Raw genomic sequence first — 20,424 nt, forward strand, 5'->3', positions numbered from 1 at the left:
GACTGTAAAATGCCTGTCGTAGATTTTAAGATATCACTGAATATGAACGCTCACAAGGCACAGTCACACAGAGGCGTGTTTTAACAACAATGTTTTGGTGTTTTTGGTTTGAGGATCTATTCAAGATGAATGCTGATGTTCTCTAAAACAGTGTTACTCAACCCTGCTCAACCAAAGAGCTAAACTGTTGAAAAATACCTTTAAAAGAGCCCAATCTAAGTGGTGAAAAATGTCAATAAAAATAAGTTAAAGTAGAAAAATGTTCAAAAAGCAGCAGAAGTGGCAAAACATGGGTGAAAAGGGACAAACTAGGCATACAATTCCAAAAATGTGGTATATAATGGCAAAAATGGGAAGAAAAATGAGTTACAGCCGGCAAAAATGGTAAAAAAAAAGACAGTGGTAAAAATGTTGCAAAAAATGAGAGAAAAGTGACTAAAAAAGGGAAAAAGCAGCAAGGGTGGAAACAATGGGGAAAATAAGTAGCATTCAATGGCATAAGGCAGCTTAAATGGGCAAGAAGTGGCAAAAAAGGGAGACAAAATTAGTGCATAAAAAATCAGGATAAAAGAGGCAACAAGTTGTCTAAAAAGGGCCAAAATAGGACAATAGTGGCAAAAACAAGTGGCAAATAGGCTTCAAAAGCAGAAAAATTGATTAACAGTGGCAAAAAAAGGAAAAATAAGGTGTGTGTGTGTGTGTGTGCGTGCAAATAATGGCGTAGAAATATACAGACCCAAAAAATAAAGGTTGACAATTAAAGCTATAGCTGCACAAGAGTGTGGCTTGCAATGGTATAGTTTCTGAGGTCAAAGTTTCCCTTTTTTTTAAGGTTTTCTGGGTGGAAAATATTTCAAATGAAGACATAGAAGAGCCACAAATCATCACAAAAGAGCCACGCGTTGAGTATCACTGCTCTAAAAGTGCTTAGCAGTAGCATCATAAATAAAATTCCTCAAACTCACTCTGTCTTTGCAGCTTTTAAAGGGATTCCTGCATATAGATGTGCACATGGGCGTAGCGGGGGGGTGGTGGTGGTACTGATTCCTGGGGCCCACAGTGGGGGGACGGGCCCTTGGGAAGCCTGCACTGAAAAGTGTGTCTTTATTTATTTTTTCTTAGTAATTAGTGTTGTTGAATCAAAAGCAGCTAAATGAATCAGTCAACAGACTGAAATTTATATCAAATAGAGTGACATAAATCCTGGGGGCCCCTGCTCCTCCCTTAAAAATGTCCAAATGGTGCAGTCCAGCGCTACGAAATACTGCAAGTAAATTGAATTTAACCACAGTGAAAATATTGCTCATACACTGGGAAATTATGGTTCAGAAATACATTTAAATGCTTGTATATTTGTAAAACTGATGCAACATCTGTCACTTGGCTAGCCGGTTAAGGGGGGGCCTTGTGTAATATTCTTTCTGGGGGCCCAGAATCCCTAGCTACGCCCCTGGCTGTGAAGAAGGCCTAGTGGTGAGGTTGCACCCCTGCATTGCTCATATTAACGTTCCTTATGTGTATTTCTGTAGGCTGCCATTTTTGTGCAATGAATTCTGGGTAGTGATGCCATAAGGCTTCATTGTTTTTCTCCCTTTCTGACTGTACTGTCCTCTTCACTAGGGCTGCACTCAGGTTTAAATTAAAAAGGTTTAAAGGATGATGCTCCACAGGAGGAAGAACAGTGTTGTTGTTTTTATACTTTGCATATTACCGATAATTGAAATTAAAGAGAACACTCGGTATCGAAATTTTCTAAAAGTCTGACAACCTTAGTAGTTTTGATGGTATCTGTAGGAGATGCATTTTAAATTCTTAAATTAAGAGTTTCTTTTATTAAAAGGGATCCTCAGTTAAGATAAATGTTTTAGATTTAAAGGGATATGTTCTAAAAAATCTTTTCTAAATTAATTTTTACAAAAAGAACAAATTCTTACATTCTAGCAGCCCGCTACAGTAACCTGCAGCCTGCTGTCAAACATTGTAAAAGCGATATCTGGGAATGTGTGCATGCAATAATAATAATGCAATAATACAGTCTTAGGGTGCACTCACACTTCCTTACGAAGGCCCTGCATGTTTGACCCCCAAAGTCCAGTCTTGTGTGAGTTCCCTGTTCCATGCTTCTGTGGGCCTAGCATGGATGGAAGATGGGAGATTCTGCATAGTTGGTCGCTTATGCATGAGCACAAGCACGGGTATGCAATGTGAATGTGACGTATAATATAAGCAAAGGGACTCAAGAAATCTTGGAGTACTGCAGAGCTGTATTGGATGCAAAATAATTCACAAAGAGTAAAGCTGCAGTCATGTTCTCTGTGTTGTTCTCCACTGTGGTGACACTGATCTGACAGTGTTTCTTTAAACAAAGCCATGAACGTGTCCCAGTACAACCTGATGACGTGTACACGAGGTAACCGTGCTCAGACCTGTTTGGTCCTGGAGCAATGAGAGTACAGGCCAGCAGGAGACCGGGGAGAGGGGGCAGTTGTGGTCTCTGACCCTCAGATGGGCGAGGGCGCTCGCAGTGAGCTGCTCACAGCGATGTCTCCAAACACATTAGCATACGAGGCTTTGAGGAACTGGACATAGTTTTGCAGGCTGCGGTTGGTGCTGTCTGACTGCTCCAGACGATCCTTCACGTCTTGTAGTCTGCTCTGATAGCGCCGCTCCACCTAAGAGTCAAAAACAGAGAATTTACTCACTCTGAGACTGAGCTTTCACCGTCAGACAGACGATACAGACGCCTTAAATGTGAACGGAACTGGTTTGTTCCCACATCATCAAACCCGTTTGCTTCAGAACAGTCTGGAACAGTAAACCCTGATATTGTTCATGTTCCTGCAGACAGCCCTTACTTGGTAAGCTGGATGAGTGTAGCTCCACCTTTTATGGATAAGGTAAGAAGTAGTGATCAGATATTTTGGGAGCTTTTCAACTTTTGACAGTGGAAACAGAAGTAAATTCGCTCCGTGCTGCAGGGAACTGAATCTTACTGCTCAGTGGAAACGTATCATTAGGAAACTGTTGGACCTCTACCTCCTCTTTGCTGCGCTGCAGCTGGTTGATCTCTGAGGTCATCCGGCTCAGTTTAGTCTCCAGCTCCAGGATCTTAGACTGGGTGGAGCGCTCTTTGGTGACAGCTCGCTCTCTGGTCTCTGACATCTGCAGAAATATATGACAAACAGAATTAATGCAAGCATAACAGGGAGGGGAAATAGCAAACCTTTTGTCCCAAACCACATGCACTTAAAGACAAGCTATTTTTTCACACTCAGACCCACCCAAGCTGCAGAAATGGCTGGGTGTGACGGTTACATGAAACACTTGATTAGCTCTGACAGGAAGACAGCTTTATGCCTCCATCCCTCTCTCTAAATCCCTCTCTTTCTTCTAGCCTCTGCAATCAGCTGATCATGAAGTTCACCCATTCAGTTTGCCAAAGGGATTTCCTTTAACTAACAGTGTTGCAGCTGTTAAACTTTACATCAGGGATATGCCCCATGTGAAAGAAGCACGTACCACTGGGTTTCTTAGTTGAATAATATTTTCCTGGTATGATAGATCAGATACCTGCAGGCCTGATTCAAAACAATAGGTTCTCCCATAGCACCGAAACCTTTGCTTCTGTCTTTATTCTCCTTTTTGCATAGCAAGCACTTACTTTTGAGCCACTCGTGTCAGCTATAGAGACAACTTCTGCATTTATCTCAGCCTGTGCACCTTTTTTGTGTTTATAGCCTCATTGAATTGACGTGCCGGTATCTCCTCTGCCATTTACAAACATTTCCTCCAGTACAGACACACCTGAGAGTCCGTTTTTTGATGCTACAAGTGGGTGCAGTTTCATGGCATCCCATTGTCTCTAATGTAATATCAAAGATAGATACCTGCTTCATTAAAAGGTTTTTCACTTAAATAGCAAGAACACACTAAAACATGTTCAATGCACCATATAAAATCGTTGAAAATTAATGATTTGTTGATTTTACGCTGCTTGCATCTCATTTGTGTCTGGGTTCATCTCCTAAAAGTCAACTTCTCACCACTTTTCTTTCCCCTTTTTACCATAATCTCTGTCTACCTTCTACAGTTAGTCTGTACTCTTCCTAGCTTCACCTTCAGCTTAAAAGTGTGCTGATATGATATGTTGTTAATCATTTCCCCATCTTTGTCATGCATATGCCAATGACATAAATATCCACTAAAAATGAAGTCTTACATGATTTAAGCGCTAAGACCAACCTAAATTAAAGCAGACCTCAGCTGAAATCTCATGCAGAAGAATCTGCATCTTTCTGCAAAACAACCTTGTCTGCATCTTCACCCTTAATAAATGCAGAAGACTCTTCAACCTTTTCATGATGCAGAAGCAAAACCACTAAAATCTGCAGTACTCTTCATATTTCTGATGTTTATCAGTGGTTGTCAGTTTGCACACCTGTTGTCGAGCATCCTCCAGAGCCTCCTCCAGCTTTCGGCTCAGCAGCGAACACTCCCGGGATTTTTCCTCCAGGCGGAGCTGGTTGCCATGGATGGTCTCTTCGCGTTTGGAGACGACTGCCAGCAGGTCGCTGTTCTGACTGCCAGCCTCCTCCAGCCTCCTGCAAAACCACAACAACAACACACAGTCAGAACAGACAGTAAACTAGTGAAATGGCCCTTATTATTAGGGAGATTACACTTATGATGCTCATCTGTGAGCAGAATAATGAGGCTAAGAATCTGAAATTCATGTATTACATCAATCATCATCAATATGATCTCATAAATCCATAAAATGTGAAGGCTTGAAAAAACACAACACAGTTTGGAGCTGTTGCAAACTCCCTGACTCCACGTCCCCGTTATTTACTCTGGGTAAACTAGTAGACGTGTTAAACCTTTCTAAGCTGTCGACTTTCTGCTGGAGCTTCCTGTTCTCCTCCATCAACAGCTTGTTCTTCTGTCTGAGGATCTCCATCTGACCGCTCTGAGTCTCCACCTAAAACACACAACATCAGACGGCTGAGACGAGTCCTTCATCAGACGGAGTATTTGGCTTTCAACTCAATGGAAAACTACACATGCAATAGCTTCATGCATTTTCTGAAAGATACACACAGTCCAGGCAGAATTATAATGAACCAAAATGTCAAAAAAGTTGGGACACTATGTAAAAGGTCAACAGAATCAGAATGCAGTGATTAAATCCTTTCAACCTTTATTTATCTGAATACGGCACAAAGACAAGATGTTTAATGTTCAAACTGATTACATTTATTGTTTTTTGGATATATAAACACAACCCGAGTTTGATGACTGCAGCAGGTTCCAAAGAAGCTGGGACAGGAGCATGTTTACCACCGTGTTTTCATCTTTCCCTCTAACAACACTCTGTAAGCATCTGGAGACAGAAGAAACAGATTAAAGTAGAATTCTTCTCCATTCCTTCCTGATTTTGACCTTTGGTTGTTAAACAGAGCTGGGTTTCTATTGTCCTATTTTGTGCTTTAAAATGCACCGTACCTGTTTAGTAGGAGACTGCTCTGGACTCCATGTAGACCAGTCCAGGCCCTGCTGTCTTTCACTGTGAAGCCATGCTGTTGTAACTCCTGCTGAATGTGTCTTGGTATCGTCTTGGTGAAATAAGCAGAGACGTCCCTGAAAAAGGTGTCATCTGCTGCCCCTGGGTACACTTACATACCCACACCATCAAAGATGTGCTAGTGACCCATGCCTGGGCACTAACACCCCCCCACACCATCACAGATGTGCTAGTGACCCATGCCTGGGCACTAATACACCCTCACACCATCACAGACGTGCTAGTGACCCATGCCTGGGCACTAATACACCCCCATACCATCACAGATTTGTTAGTGACCCATGCCTGGGCACTAATACACCCTCACACCATCACAGACGTGCTAGTGACCCATGTGTGGGCACTAATACACCCCCATACCATCACAGATTTGTTAGTGACCCATGCGTGGGCACTAATACACCCTCACACCTTCACAGATTTGTTAGTGACCCATGCCTGGGCACTAATAAACCCTCACACCATCACAGACGTGCTAGTGACCCATGCCTGGAACTAATACACCCCCACACCATCACAGATGTGCTAGTGACCCATGCCCCAGTCTTTTCTTGACTCTTACCCAATTTTTTCTGGACTACGCTGCAGGCATCAAATCCAGAATGCCTATATACCTTCAAAAAGTGAATCAGCTTGAACACTAAATATCCTGTCTTGTTCTGTTTTCAGTTGAATGAAAGTTTTAAATGAAGTTTAAATTACTGGTTTTATTCACACTTTAAGCACGTCCCAGCTTCTTTGGGTATTGGTGTTTGTGGATTAGGCCAGGGAGAGTCAGGCCAGAGTTAATACTTTATGACTGTATTCTGTGAATAAATGTGCTATTATCTAATAATCAGTTGTAATGTAATGAGTGTGACGTTTATGTGAGCGTGGTGGTAACGACCTTCATGTGTAGCTCCGTCAGCGTCGTGCTCAGCTCCTTGTTGCGCCTCTCCTGGCTGCGCTCTCTCTCCTGCGCCTCCTGCAGCTGAGCTTTAGACCGTCTCAGAGCTTCAGGAAGAGGCTCCAGCTCCGTGAGCCGGCCCAGCAGCTCGCTGCGCACCTCCTCGATCTCCTGCTCCAGCTCTGCCCTCGCTGCCTGAGCCTCCCGCTCTGCCTGAGCCAGTCGAGAACAGTACTCGTCTGCCTCTGCACGGGTCTTCCCAACCTGGGATGCATTGTCATGATAAAATTAAGTTATTCCATCTTTCAATCAGGACCCTGGATTACATAGGACATAGTTTATAAATGAGCAGGAGGCTCCAGCAGCAGTGGGACACGCTGTAATGGCTGCAACACAATGAAATGCTGCATCTAAAGGGGCTATACCTCAATAAATCAAAATTCAACATCAAACCTGTGCCCAGTGAGAGGTATTTTAGGGTCTTTCTAACTAAAACCTGACAGACAGCAGTACTACAGTGAACTATGTTATCCTGTGGTTGTGAAAAAGCCAGCATAGTTCCTGATGGATTGTAACAGGGACTTTAAAGTTGCTGTTTTTGTCACAGGCAGGCTCAGATTGTCATTCTTACTAGTGTGGCACCACCTCTAAACATTAGCAGTGCAGTCGTGATGCCAGAGTTTTACACTTAAAATATTTCAGATAAAGACGTGCTAGGCATGCTTCTACGTACTCCTAGTCCACTTTAAAGCCGTGTTACTCAACCGTGTTCAACCAAAGAGTCAAATTGTTGAAAAATACCTTTGCAAGAGCCAAAATCTAAGTGGTGACAAGTGGCAAAAACAGTTTGAAGTAGCAAAAAAAAAAAAAAACAAGTTAAAGATGGCAAAAATGGTCAAAAAGCAGCAAAAGTAGATGAAAAGGGCCGAAAATGGGGAGAAAAAATGGAAAAGAGCCAGAAAGTAGCAAAAATGGGTGAGAAGTGACAAAAAAATGAGTTACAGGTGGCAAAAGTTGTCCAGATGTGACAAAAAAATGAATGAAAAGTGACCAAAACGGGCAAAAGGCAGTCAAGAGTGGCAAAAATGGCCAAAAAACAGGAAACAAGTGGTATTTAACGGCGAAAGGTAGCTAATTTGGGCGAAAATAAAGTGGCAAGAAACGTAGCAAAGGGGCAAAAATGGGTTAAAAGTTGCAAAAATTGGAAAAAGGTGGCAAAAAAAAGGTCAAAAAATGGGAAAAAGGGGGTATTTAATAGCAACAGGTATTTTAAATGGGTGAAAAGAGGCAAAAAAGGCGAAAAGGGGCAAAAATGGGAAAAAAGCAGCAAAAAGAAGAGGCAAAAATTGAGAAAAAGGAAACAAGTGGTATTTAATGGCAAAAGGTAGCATAAATGGCAAAAGTGGCAAAAAGTTGTGTGAAAGTGGCAAAAATGGGCAAAAAGTAGGAAAAAAGTGGTATTTAATAAAAAAGGTAGCTTTAACAGGGAAAAAGTGCCAAAAAAGGTAAAAAGGGGCAAAAAGTTTGCCTTTTTAAAGGTTTTCTGGGGGAATAATATTTCAAATTAAGACATAAAAGAGCCACATGTTGAGTATCACTGCTTTAAATGATCAGAAATTCAGACAAAGTGACAGAAACAAAACCTTAAAGCGGATATTTTTTAATTTCAGAGTGATTTTGCAGACATTTTTATAGCTGATGGTTGCCAAGGAGAATTGACTTAAGCAGGTTGAATGACGTTTATACCATTAAAGAATGTAAAACTTGTGCTATGTGTATAATTATCCCTTTCCAGATTATAGTCCTATCCATAGGACTATAATCTGCTGTTACACAGTCTCACGGGTTATTCTTGGTGATGCAGAGGTTTTATCGTACCTGGATCTTGTAGCTGTCCACCAGGCTCTCGTACTGCTGGATTGAAGCTCTGACCTGCTGCAGCTCAGACTGAGACAAGGCCAGCTTCTCCTCCACTGCAGACGCCGTAGCCTGAAACATGATTTCATTGGTTATTAAATGACCACAACAGTCCATCCTCCTAATGCAATAGCAGCCAGGGTAAGTGTATTATAACAGGGAGGACACGAGCAAAGAAACAAAGCAGAACTGACAATTAGAAGCTGCAAATTAACGCAGGACGTCCTCACCAGAACCTTTACAGCAGTGTTACTCGACCAAAGAGCCAAATTAGTGACAAATACATTTGCATGAGCCCCAATCTAAGTGGTGAAAAGTGGCAGTTAGTTAAATAAGTTAAAGGTGGAAAAAAATGGTAAAAAAAAAACCAGCAAACAATGGGAAAAAAATTGCAAAAAAGGGCAGAGAGTGGAAAAAATAAGTGGGAAGTGACCAAAAAAAGAGTTAAAAGTGGCAAAAAATGAATGAAAGGTGACTAAAATGGGCAAATTAAGAAAAAAGGAGGGCAAAAAGTGGCAATTAATTGGAGAAGACACCCTAAATGGGTAAGAAGTGTCTAACAAGGGCAAAAAAATTCAAAAAGCTGGATAAAAGTGTCAAAAAGGGGAGAAAATTGACAAAAATAAGTGGTGGAAATTAGCTTAAAGCAGTAAACACTGGGAGGAAAGTGGCAAAAAAAGGGCAGAATAGGCAAATGATCCAAAAGTGGCAAAAACGTGGAGAAAAATGAGTGAAAAGTGACTAAAATGGGCAAAAATTTAGAAAAAAGGTGGGAAAAATTAGTGGTAAAATGAGAAATTAGTGGCATTTAATCGCAAAAGGCAGCTTAAATGGGAGAAAAGTGGCAAAAAAGTCGCAAAAAAATTGCAAAAAGCTGGATAAAAGTGTCGAAAATTTGCTAAAAGCAGTAAAAAGGGAATTAAAGTAGCAAAAAATTGCAAATAAGGACAATGGAAATATGCAGACAAAAATAGAGGTTGACAAGCTTGACAATTAAAGCCTGAAACAAACTGATTAATCATCACAAATGAGCCACAGGTTGAGTATCACTGGTTTAGAGATACCAGTTCAACAGGAAGAAGTCCTGGGCACCAATATCTGGTAAATTCTTGCTTCTAATTACAGATAAAAGTGCAGACAGACTCTTACATGTGGTCTAAATAACAGAAAAAGGTTTGCAGTGTCCCAGTACTGAGTGTTTATGTTGAAGGTGTGGGAGTCTGACTTCATCTTTTTCTACATTTTAAACAAAGCCAGTATTGGGTACTATGACTTATATTTCTTTGTTGAAAAAAATCAAGACATGTAACTAAACTAGGGCTGGGTGATAGACCTACAGCCTCCGTGTACAGACCCCTGCTCTACCAGCTGAGCTAAACTGGCGTCCAGCTCTCCTGCGCTGTTTTTAAAAGCCTCTGCACGTGAAGGAGAGGGTCAAAGACATATTGCACTGACTATTTTGTGTACTTCTTTTTTGTAAGACCATTTGCTATTTGTATTATTCTTTGCATTTTGCCACAAAATCAGAATTACAAACTTTCATATCATTTTCGTAAAAATCAATACGGAAAGCTGTTAGACACCGCAGGAAAACAAACAAAAAGAGAATTCCTAGACTCCCAGTGTTGGACGATTTTCCATTTTTGACGATAGAAATTTCTGTGCATCCAAAGGCCTTTGACATTTTTAAAACCACCCTAAGAGCCCGGACCAGGATCGTCTATACACATTTTTCCAATTGTTGCAAACGGATTTGTGCACTTCAGACAAACTTCAAAATATTACTGCAATTTAATTAGGGCTGGGCAATTGATTGCAATTTGGATTTAATCGCATTATGGCCTGCTGCAATTTTCAAATCACAGAAGGTGAAATATTTATTTAACCTGAAATTTGTGACAAAATACCAATTTTAAAAGTTTTTTTGCAGCAGAGATGTTATATATTACATACCATGAAACCATTCTAGTGGCATATTTTTACAATAGTGTACAAAAAATCCAACTTTCTTCATTTTTGTATGTTTTTTCTTTTTAAACATGAGAATTATATTAAAATGATCATTCCCTTTAATACAACAGTTCATCTCCAATTTGCAAAATGAGTCGAAATCATCACAATTAGATATTTGATCATAATTGTCCAGCCCTAGTTTAGTCTAATATTGTGTTGCATATGCATAGAATGAATTATTGTTTTCTTTTTTGTTGGAAAATACTTGAGATGAGGAACTTAAGATATAATTGCATATTCAGTTGCAATATAAGGTAAAAAAAATTGCAATTACATTTTTTTTCCATACCGTTCAGCCCTAAATTTAATAAATAAAATTGATAAGTTGCTAAATGCTGGGTGTCTAGAACTTCTTATTTTCCGGCTGTAGTTTTTACATTAGTTAAAAAAGTATATGTGCTCTTGTAAAGCGTCCTTGGGTTTCTTGAAAGGTACTATATAAATTCAAGATAATATTATTAATATATGGGCAGACAGCATCCTCATCTTAAATTATAGGGTATAAAAATGACAGGTGAGTATTCTTAATTTAGGATAACCAAAGAAGACAAATCTCAGGCAGCTGCAGCAGACTCTTCACATTCTCACTAATGCTAACGTGGTTTTAAAGAAGAAAGCACTCCTAAGACCTCAGAATTTTCTCTGTCATTGATTCTAACTAACATATTATAATCATGCATTACCATCTTGCATGCATGATGCATGCAGGTTCATGTTCTGTATGATCTAACTAGCAGGTGTTGCTCCATAGGTGCAGTTTAAACAGTTTTCTCTCTTTGGTTGAGGCAGTTTTTGGTTCAAATATGACCGAAGTTCTTACGTTTTTTTATAAAGCTCATTAGAATAAAAGGGTTTACATTATTCTAGAGCACATGCAGTCATAAAGGATTGTAGCACTGAAGATTTCAGCAGCTTTATTCCCTTTAGTAAATAATCAGAGCTCTCTGAGGACCGCCCGGTGACTCACCTTGAGCGTCTGGTTCTCCAGTTTGGCGGCGGTGCTCTCCGTGGTCAGAGCGTGGAGGTGATCCAGCAGCGCTTCTCTCTCTGCTCGACTCTTCTCCTCGGAGCTCTGCAGCTGCTCCGTCAGCTCTGCTACCCGGCTGAAACACACAACAGCTGTTTGGTCTTTATTCATTTCAGTATGTTCTTATTAACAACCAGGACTGGAATACTGAGTTCACTAGAGGCTAGCATACAGAGCTGTCTGCAGGTTCTGGTCTGTCTGTAATCCTCCTACACCACTGATCATCAACTGGCGGCCCAGGGGCCACATCAGGCCCCCCAAACCTTCCTGTCCGGCCCCCGAAAGATCATTAAATTCAGAAAATGTGGTTAAAATCCTTTAAAATTGGGTTAAAGAGGCAAAAAGTATCAACAATTAGTTAAAAGATAGAAAAATTGGTTTTAAAGTTGCAAAAATTTTAAAAATAAATGTAATGAAAAGGGGTTAAAAAGTGGCAAAAATAGAAAAGTGGCAAAAATTGATAAGAGTGGCACAAGGGGGATAAAACATGCAGGAAAAGTGGTTCAAAAGGGGTTAAAATCTTGCTAAAATTGGGTTAAAGAGGCAAGAGGGGGCAAAAAGTATCAAAAAGGGGTTAAAAGTGTCAAAAATGTGTTAATATTGGTGCTAAATGACAATTGTGGAGGGCCCATTCTCTGGGATTTTCAGGGGTCTGGCTGATTCTGTTGTCAGGCCTGTCTCCTTGTGGCCTGCTGGGTTATAGATAACAGGGATAGAGCTCACTGGTAATGACTAAAAATGTTTCGTGTTTTGAAAGAAAATACAAATACTACTACAGTATTATTTCAATCAGACTAAAATATTTATTTAATTTTTTATTTAACTATTATCTTATAACTGAGCTTCCTCCTGCAGGCTTGAACTGGTGCCAAATCTTCATGTTCACAGCGTCTATTTCTGATGCTTTTATTTGCTTGTAGCTGATTTAGTAAACCTGCAGTCACCTTTTTGACAGCGAGACTTCGATCTCCAGTTTACTCCTCTCTTTCACTTCCTGTGCGTGTCGACTCTGCCAGCTCTCTGCTGCTGTCAGCGCCTCGTTCACCTGCTTCTCCTGGAAGAATTCATGCATCAGTGAAAGGATTCAGCTTATTCTGGTGCAGAGGAGCATGCTTCTGCATGTTCTGAAAGGCTTAACAAACGTCCACAGAGAGAAGCAAATTAACTCCTCCCTTTAATAAAAGCCCTATCCTTGATTAGAATGTGAACCTAACATGTCTGTGAGTCTGTGGCTGATCCATCCAGGCCGTACCATCTCCAGGAGCTGGACGCTGAGCTGGCCCGCCGTGCCCTCGCTGCGCTCAGCTCGATGTTTCTGCGCTCTGGTTGCTCGTTTCAGAGCCTCTCGGTCTGAGACCGCCTCCTGCTTCATCCTCGCCAGCTGGTCCTTCAGACGGTCCATCTCTGCCTTCTGCTGATTGGCTGCTCGCTCCAGATTCTGAACAGATTCAAACATCAGAATCACTGAAGGCTTCTTCACTGTGCTGTGTGATTGTAGAGAGGTTTATCAGCTGTTAAAGACAGCGTGCACGCCAAACCTTTATCTGCACTGTTAGACGGTTGTTTTCAGCCTCTTTACTCCGCAGCTGACCTTGAAGGTGAGCTCTCGTCGACTCCAAACTCTTTGACAGTTCACCTGTGCTCCTGGCATTTTCCTGCAGAAAAAGTTGAAATAAAAACGCAGGGTTTGTTTTCTGCAGAAGTTGACTATAATCAGGATCTAAGTAGATGAAATATTGGACAGTTAGACAAAAGACAGATTCATATTTCACCTTTCCTAATGTTGCATTTGACCCTATGATTTGGGCTACTCTGCAGGTACAGAGCCTTATTTTATTATCAATGCCACAGCGCCCCTTATTACAGTGGTTCCCAGAATTTTTCCTTTGAGCCCACACACACACACACACACACACACACACACACATATATATATATACACACACATACATATATATTTGCTTTAAAGGGATATTTCAGTGTTTTTGAAGCTGAATTGTGTGATGTACCTAGCAGTAGTAGCCTCCAGTGATTTTAGTGAGCATTGCTCCTTTAGGGAGGACTCTCTGGTTTTACCGGCCAGGAAGTTAGGCTATACAGCGGTACAGATGGGTTACAGGTTCTCAATTGAATTTAGCGAGTGTTTTTGTCACTATTTTGCAATGTAAGAGCACGTAACCGGTAGAGGGCCTTAAAAAACACTGAAATATCCCTTTAATGACTGTATCTTGGAGTTTGAGGCACCAGGCATCACCTGTGGTCATACCTTCTCAGAGTCTAGAAGTTTAGAGAGTCGGTTGATCTCTCTTTCTTTCTCCTGAAGTTTCACCACAAGATGCTGCAAAGAGGAGAGACAGGAGGAAGAGGAGGCATGTTTTTCATGACATTAGAGGGACTGACTTCATGGTAAAATCAACAATCTGCAGGAAATGCACAGAGCTAACAGAAATATGCAGACATGTGGCCTGATGAGAATGAAATAAAGATTTGAGTGGTTAAACTCACGGCGTTTTCTGCCTCTGTTTCGGCCAGCGTCTTCAGTAAAGCTTCTTTGTGCTCCGACAGACGCGCCGCCTCCATCTGCTCAGAAACAAACACACTGCTCAACACACAGTTAGTGTCTAATTCTGCATGAAATCACACCGTTACAGGATGTGACCAAGTCTGTATACTTTTAGATTGAGTGAACTTAAAGATAGAAGATTCAGCAATAGTACAGATAACCTCCTCGGTTATAGAGCAGAAGCTCTTTCACTCTGTACTGATGTTTCTTCTTTTATAGATTATTCCGACATCGTGGAGGTTTCTCCAGGATCTGTAAAGCTAGTCTTTTACAGAAATGTTTTCCTGGCGGCTAACAGAGAATAACCGAAGCCTTGACAGGACAAACAGCGGGTAATCTGACCCCCTGGTGTGTGTTTACAGTATTATGAGGATATATTTCACACTGGCGGTACCTGTGAGCCATGCTGCTCTCTCAGAAGGTGTCTCAGCGTCCGGTTTGTCGCCTCGAACGTCTCCAGTTTCTGCAGCAGCAGATCTTTCTGACGAGCCAAGATGGATGACTCGGAGCCCGAGAGTTTCTTCTGCTGAGATCAAGAGAGACAAGATCTCAGCTGATCTACGGCCTAAAGCAGTGATACTCAACATGTGGCTCTTCCATGTCTTCATTTGAATCATTATTCCCCCAGAAAACTTTAAAAGGAAATTTTGACCTCAGATATTTTACATTGCAAATGACATTCATCAGCTTGTTTCCCACACTCATACAGTAGGCTTTAATTGTCATCCTCTAGTTTTGTTGGTATATTTCCATTACCTTTATTTGCAATTTGTTGATACTTTTATTCAAATTTGACTGCTTTTAGCCCATTTTTGCCACTTCTTTTTGTCAATTTTCACCAATTTTTGACACTTTTATCCTGCTTTTTGCAGGTAAATGCCACTTTTTGCCAATTTTTCCCAACTTTTTTCTAAAATGTGCCCATTTCAGTCACTTCACTCATCTTTTGTCACGTTTTTGACCATTATTGCCTCCTGTAACTCATTTTTATTGTCACTTCTCACCCATTTTTGCCACTTTCTGCCCTTTTATGCCACTTTTTCTCCCCATTTTGCCACTTTTCTCTGAGTTTTTGCCCCTTTTTGCCTATTCTTGCCACCCATTTAAGCTGCATTCTGCAAATGAATGCAACTTTTTGCCCATTTTACCACCTTTATTTCTGATTTTTGCCCATGTTAGTCACTTTTTACTTATTTTTTGCAATGTTTTTGACACTTTTAACTCATTATTTGGTCACTTCCCACCCATTTTTGCCACTTTTCTCCCAGTGTTTGCCCCTTTTTGATCATTATTGCCACTTTTAACCACTTAGATTGTGGCTCATGCAAATGTATTTTTCAACAGTTTGGCTCTTTGGTTGAACAGGGTTGAGTCCCACTGCTCTAAAGGTTTTATGAAATATAACAACTGTTAATTCACATATGCAGAATTAATGTGTTGGAATCTTCTTCAGAAAAGTGTCTCAGTGAAAGAGAACACCTGTGAGCCTTCCTGATCCTTGCTGAAGATTCTAAATGTCCCTAAAAGAAGCTGAATAGTCACCGGGCTCGGACTCACTGTGCTGCTCCCCCTGCAGATTTTAGACACGGACTCTCTCAGCTCAGACACTTGTTTTGCAGCCGCCGCTCCGTCCACCTCGGCCTCCATCAGCTTCCTGAGCAGAGCCTCTTTGTCTTTGTGCAGATCTTCTCTGTCAAACCTGAGAGGACAAGAGTGCATTCAGTAATGCATTATCACACTGGTTCTTAACTGGTGGTTCAGGGCCTTTAGTGTGTCGTGGAGCTTTTTCAGTGGGTTGCAACTGTGTGATAAAAGACGCCCTCTGTAGGCATCCATCCCTTCCTCCTGTCAGAGGTTCTGGGACTAATGCATGAAATCTCAGCTAAAGCTCTGTGAAATGAGAGTAAAACTCTGACCTGCTGTAGTCGCTCTCCTGCAGCATCTTCTCCATGGACTGACGCAGTCGCGTGTTCTCCCGCTCTGACTCCTCCAGCTCCTTCGTCACCTCCACCAGCTCCTCCTCTTGCTGGGCGATCACTCGCTGGGAGGCGCTCAGCTGCTCCGACTGACGCTCCAGCAGCTGCTCCTTCTTCCTCAGCTCCACCTACAAAAACACAGATAAAGTCAGAGACGCTCAGACCTTAGAGCCTGAGGTTGAAGTCAGACGATCTGAGAGGACAGAGAGACCTCGTTCTTCAGGGAGCTGACTTCAGTCATCAAACTGTCGATCTTTTTCTCGTACTGGCTGATTCTCCCATGTAGACCTTCCTCTTCCTCTGAGGTGAGGTCAGCCAATCGTAGCGCAGACTGGGAATCTTCGGGTTCTGGTTCAGGTTTGGGCGGTGTGATTTCTAGGCGGTGCGTTGGTCCCTTTGTAAAGAACAAAATAAAAAAACAGTAAAAATCCCTGCTTGGGTTCATTTTTCACAACGCTAAGATAAAATCAGTTTAAAAGACACGATTCAGGTTTATTAGAAGAAGTTGGGGTGTGGATTTAAACTCCTGTTACCTCCCAGACATGTGTGGCGTCCCGTATGGAGGCCTTACCCGGTGGAATCCATGGCACTCGAGTTTTGACCTTGGCTGTGGGATGAAGGACTCCTCCATCGGCTTTGGCCTTGCTCTTTAATCACAGAAGCAACAATGAGAGGAATCATCATCCCAAGAATTTTAATCAGGAAAAATAGCACCAAATCAAGTCTTTTTTAAAAATGACTTTGTCCAGGGCTTCTGCACATTTTCAAAAATCTAATTTAAGACTTTTAAAGACCTTTAAAGTCCCAAACAAAGGCAAATTAATGAAACTTTTGCACCGTGTAGCATCGCTGCTTTTGGTGTTCCATGTGGGACTTAAAACTTGATTTTACAAAGTTAAAAAATGTGTTTGCGTATCGTTCAAGAAGACTCACATTTCTTTAAATCTTACAGCCAATTTTCCTCTAATTGGGATTTTTTCCATTTTCTTTCTGTATTTGCTGTTTGCAGATGTGCACATCAGTTAATGTAAATGCTGCAGGGACTGCTATATAAAACTAAGAAAACAGCAAAGATTAAAACCTTCAGCAAGTAGAGAAAAAGGCTTTTAACACTAGAACTGCCAATGGGTAAATTTACCCAAGGCTGTTCTTTAATTGTATCTTACTTGATGTGTTTACAGTTTTAAAGACTGTCAGTCTTTGACTTTTATATCTAGCCCATCCTAATCATCCTGATGTTTGTCGTGGAGCAGCCCTAGGAGTAACGGCTCAACAAGTCCGTATCAAACCTGAGGCGACCTGGTGGGACTGGTCCTCTTGCTCTTCACGTGCACGTGGACCGGTGTGGCATCATCAACATGCACGTGGATCGGAGGTGAACTTGATCGAATTCTCATTGCTTTCCTCTGCAAGACAGTGAATGGTGTTTACGTCACGATTTACCAAAATAAAAGAGACTAACTGATCGTTGTGAGGAAATAATCATTTCACCCATGCAGTAATTCATATTTTCTCTTCATGGAAGTGAAACTTTTCCGTAGTATATTTCTGTACATTTACCACAATAACGGGTGTTTTAAGGGGCTAATTTGGGTCTTTTCTGTCCTGTCAAACATGGAAAATATCTACAGCAGTGATACTCAACCTGTGGCTCTGGAGCCACCTGTGGCTCTTTTGTGATGATCTGTGGCTCTTATATGTCTTCATTTGAAATATTTTTCCCCCAGAAAACCTTAAAAAATGGAAACTTTTACCTCAGAAGTTAATCACATTAATCAGTTTGCTTCCAGGACGTATACAGAAGGCTTTAAATGCCACACTTAATCGTCCCATTATCCTATTTTTGCCCCTTTTCACCATTTTATTGCCACTTCGCCCATTTAAGCTGCCTTTTGCCAGTAAATACCACTTGTGTCCTGTTTTTGCCATCATTGACTGCTTTTTGCCCATTTTAGTCACTTTTTTGCCACCTGTAACTCATTTTTTTTTTTGCCACTTATTACCTTTTTTGCAACTTACTGACCCTTTTTCCACATTTTCCTCCCCAATTTTGTCACTTTTTTTTCAATTTTTTTGTCACTTTTATCCTATTTTGCCCATTTAAGCTACCTTTTGCCACTAACTACTACTTGTTTCCTAGTTTTTGCCCATTTTCCCACTCTTGCCCTTCTATTCACTTTTCACTCATTTTTGTTGCCACTTTTGACCCTTTTTCCACGTTGTCCTCCCCATTTTTGCCCCTTTTCACCCATTTCTCTCATTTAAGCTATCTTTTGCCAATTAACACCACTTTTTCCCCCTTTTTTTGCCAATTTTTGACACTTTTTTGGAAACTTTTTACCCTTTTTTTGTCACTCCTTTCCTATCTTGCCTTTTTTCACCATTTTCTCCCCATTTTCACCCATTAAATCTACGTTTTGTCATTAAATACCACTTTCTTCCTCGGTTTTTCCCATTTTAGTCAAGTTTCATCCACGTTTTTGCCACTTTTGGACAATTTTTTGCCATCTTAAACACATTTTTTGTCATTTCTCACCCATTTTTGCTACTTCCTGATCCCTTTTCCATGTTTTCCTCTCCATTTACGCCACTTATCACACATTTTTCTCTGCTTTTTGCCCATTTTAGCCTCATTTAACTTATTGTTATCGCTATTTCAAGCTTTTTGCCACTTTTCACCATTTAGATTGTGGCTCTTGCAACAATTTGGCTCTTTGGCTGAGTAAAACAAAAGAGTGGCTATAACGCCGCTGTGGCTTTTATGTTATCGTCCTGGACTGTAATATCTGCATATTTATCAAAACAATAAGGAGAAATAAAGACGAACGTATCTGGAGTTAGAGGGCTCTCCTGGCTGATCCCCTTCAAAATAAAATACTTTTTAATCAGATCATATCATAGTCACACTAATGAACCTGAAACACATAAACTAGTCCTGTTTTATGTTCGCAGAAACATTCGGCCATATTTCCTGATTACTGGAACATCCTCATTTTTAAACTGAGCTCAGAGATTTATGTTCTACATTCACTTTAACCTAGCCTAGCCTAGCTCTGACAGCTAGCCTCCTTCGGTTAAATTAACGTATTCTTAGAGTCTTACCATAAGGGAAACCCCTAAAACGCCGGTCAGGACATAAAAATATAATTCATTAGAGAAACAGCAGAGATTTAGGAGGGAAATCCAGCAGAAAATCATGAAAGTCTGGATGAGAGAAGCTTGGACAAACTTCAACAGATACTCATGCTTGCTCCTCTCCGGTTGGTCCGTTTATAGCACGTGACACGGATAGCAGACAGGGATTGGACAAGAGTCGAAATTCTAACGTTCCTTAGCAACACCCTCAACCCAACAAGCTTGGGTAGCATCAGAGAAGTCAGGGGGTCAAGATAGTTATCTCCTCTGTCCTCAAGTGTGTCTCCTCTCTTTAGTTATCTCTTGACACGTTGTAATATTAAACATAAGCGCCTAAATGACACATGTGCCGATGTACGGCTGTTCCTATTGACCTTATGTAGCTGTAACTTTCCAGGGAATACTAAAACACCTGCCATCAGCAGAAATCAGAAAAACGGAAGTCTCGTCTCCCAAGGGCGCCTGATTGTTTTTATTTAATTAAAGTGACACAAACTTTAACCACTAGAGGGCGACAAAGGACTGTTTATGTCCAACACCGCCACATCTGAGGCAGTAGAGCTGTGAAAGTGACAATAAAGATAAAAATAGAAAAAATACACACCAAGACAAAATTACAAGATATAACGAAGTAATTGTACATATACATATATATATATATATAAAAGGTTGTAATTTCAAAATGAAAAGCAAAAAATTAAGAAGATAATGTTATGGAAATGGAATAAATGTAATTTATAACTTCACAAGAGATCACAACTTTAAAATAAAAAAAATCTATAAAAGAGGAAAAAAACTCTATTATGAAATTAAAATCCAAACTTGAGATATTTCATTGTTATGACATAAAAACATAAAATGTAAGCTAAAACTCTCAATACAATTTATTAATGAGACAAAAATACAGTTATGCGACCAAAAAAAGTTAGAATAAAAAGCCTGATATTAATAGCCCAAGTTATTAAATTCAAAGCTAAAATTATGGAAATAGTCACAATAATAAATAAATATGCTAAAATTAAGCAATATAAAGCAAAAAGTTTGAATATAAACCAGAATAATGAAATCCCAGTTTTGGGGTCCAAGACAATAAAAAAGAGGATGCTATTGAGCCATTGTTGAAATCAGGAAGGAAAGGCTGATCTCTCATTGAGCTGAAGGTGTTTTTAAGCTGCTATTCAATAATCTAGACCCAGAAGTGAATTAGGGTTTGTTAGTGCAGTTCGACCCTGATAGATGAATGAACAGATCTGACCTCTAACTCTCATTCTTCTCCTTCTGTGACAGTGAGGGAACATTCATTCTAGTTTTTGTTTACATCAT

The 20,424-nt window shown here is 40.6% G+C and overlaps 1 protein-coding gene across 2 annotated transcripts; it reads right to left on the reverse strand.

The window, feature by feature from the left end:
* Window positions 1-362: 362 nt before the first annotated feature.
* odf2a (outer dense fiber of sperm tails 2a) lies at window positions 363-19,211 on the reverse strand. 2 transcript variants are annotated; one of them, XM_041810193.1, is made up of 19 exons: window positions 19,069-19,211; window positions 17,256-17,372; window positions 16,500-16,613; window positions 16,178-16,360; window positions 15,907-16,094; window positions 15,548-15,689; window positions 14,385-14,513; window positions 13,933-14,007; window positions 13,694-13,765; window positions 12,966-13,082; window positions 12,680-12,865; window positions 12,372-12,481; window positions 11,368-11,503; window positions 8,349-8,459; window positions 6,471-6,734; window positions 4,881-4,981; window positions 4,439-4,601; window positions 3,037-3,162; window positions 363-2,672 (listed from the first exon to the last, which is right to left on the reverse strand). In XM_041810193.1, exons 1-19 carry the CDS (start codon window positions 19,162-19,164, stop codon window positions 2,502-2,504), a joined length of 2,601 nt encoding a protein of 866 aa, XP_041666127.1. In that variant the 5' UTR covers window positions 19,165-19,211; the 3' UTR covers window positions 363-2,501. The 2 variants fall into 2 exon arrangements, with proteins under 2 accessions (XP_041666127.1, XP_041666126.1); XM_041810192.1 differs by having other exon boundaries at window positions 14,385-14,516.
* Between the last annotated feature and the right edge of the window lie 1,213 nt (window positions 19,212-20,424).

The sequence above is a fragment of the Cheilinus undulatus genome, linkage group 17 (assembly GCF_018320785.1).
Source record: "Cheilinus undulatus linkage group 17, ASM1832078v1, whole genome shotgun sequence".
Taxonomy (NCBI): domain Eukaryota; kingdom Metazoa; phylum Chordata; class Actinopteri; order Labriformes; family Labridae; genus Cheilinus; species Cheilinus undulatus.

What these genes read in the sequence shown, in the direction of transcription:
- odf2a (XM_041810192.1), bottom strand. Translation starts at nt 19,164, where the DNA reads ATGATTTTCTGCTGGATTTCCCTCCTAAATCTCTGCTGTTTCTCTAAT. An exon ending in GCGTCCAGCTCCTGGAGATG is followed by an intron (nt 12,482 to 12,679) that starts GTACGGCCTGGA and finishes GAATTCTTCCAG; the next exon opens with GAGAAGCAGGTGAACGAGGC. An exon ending in TGACGGAGCTACACATGAAG is followed by an intron (nt 4,982 to 6,470) that starts GTCGTTACCACC and finishes TGTGTGTTTTAG; the next exon opens with GTGGAGACTCAGAGCGGTCA.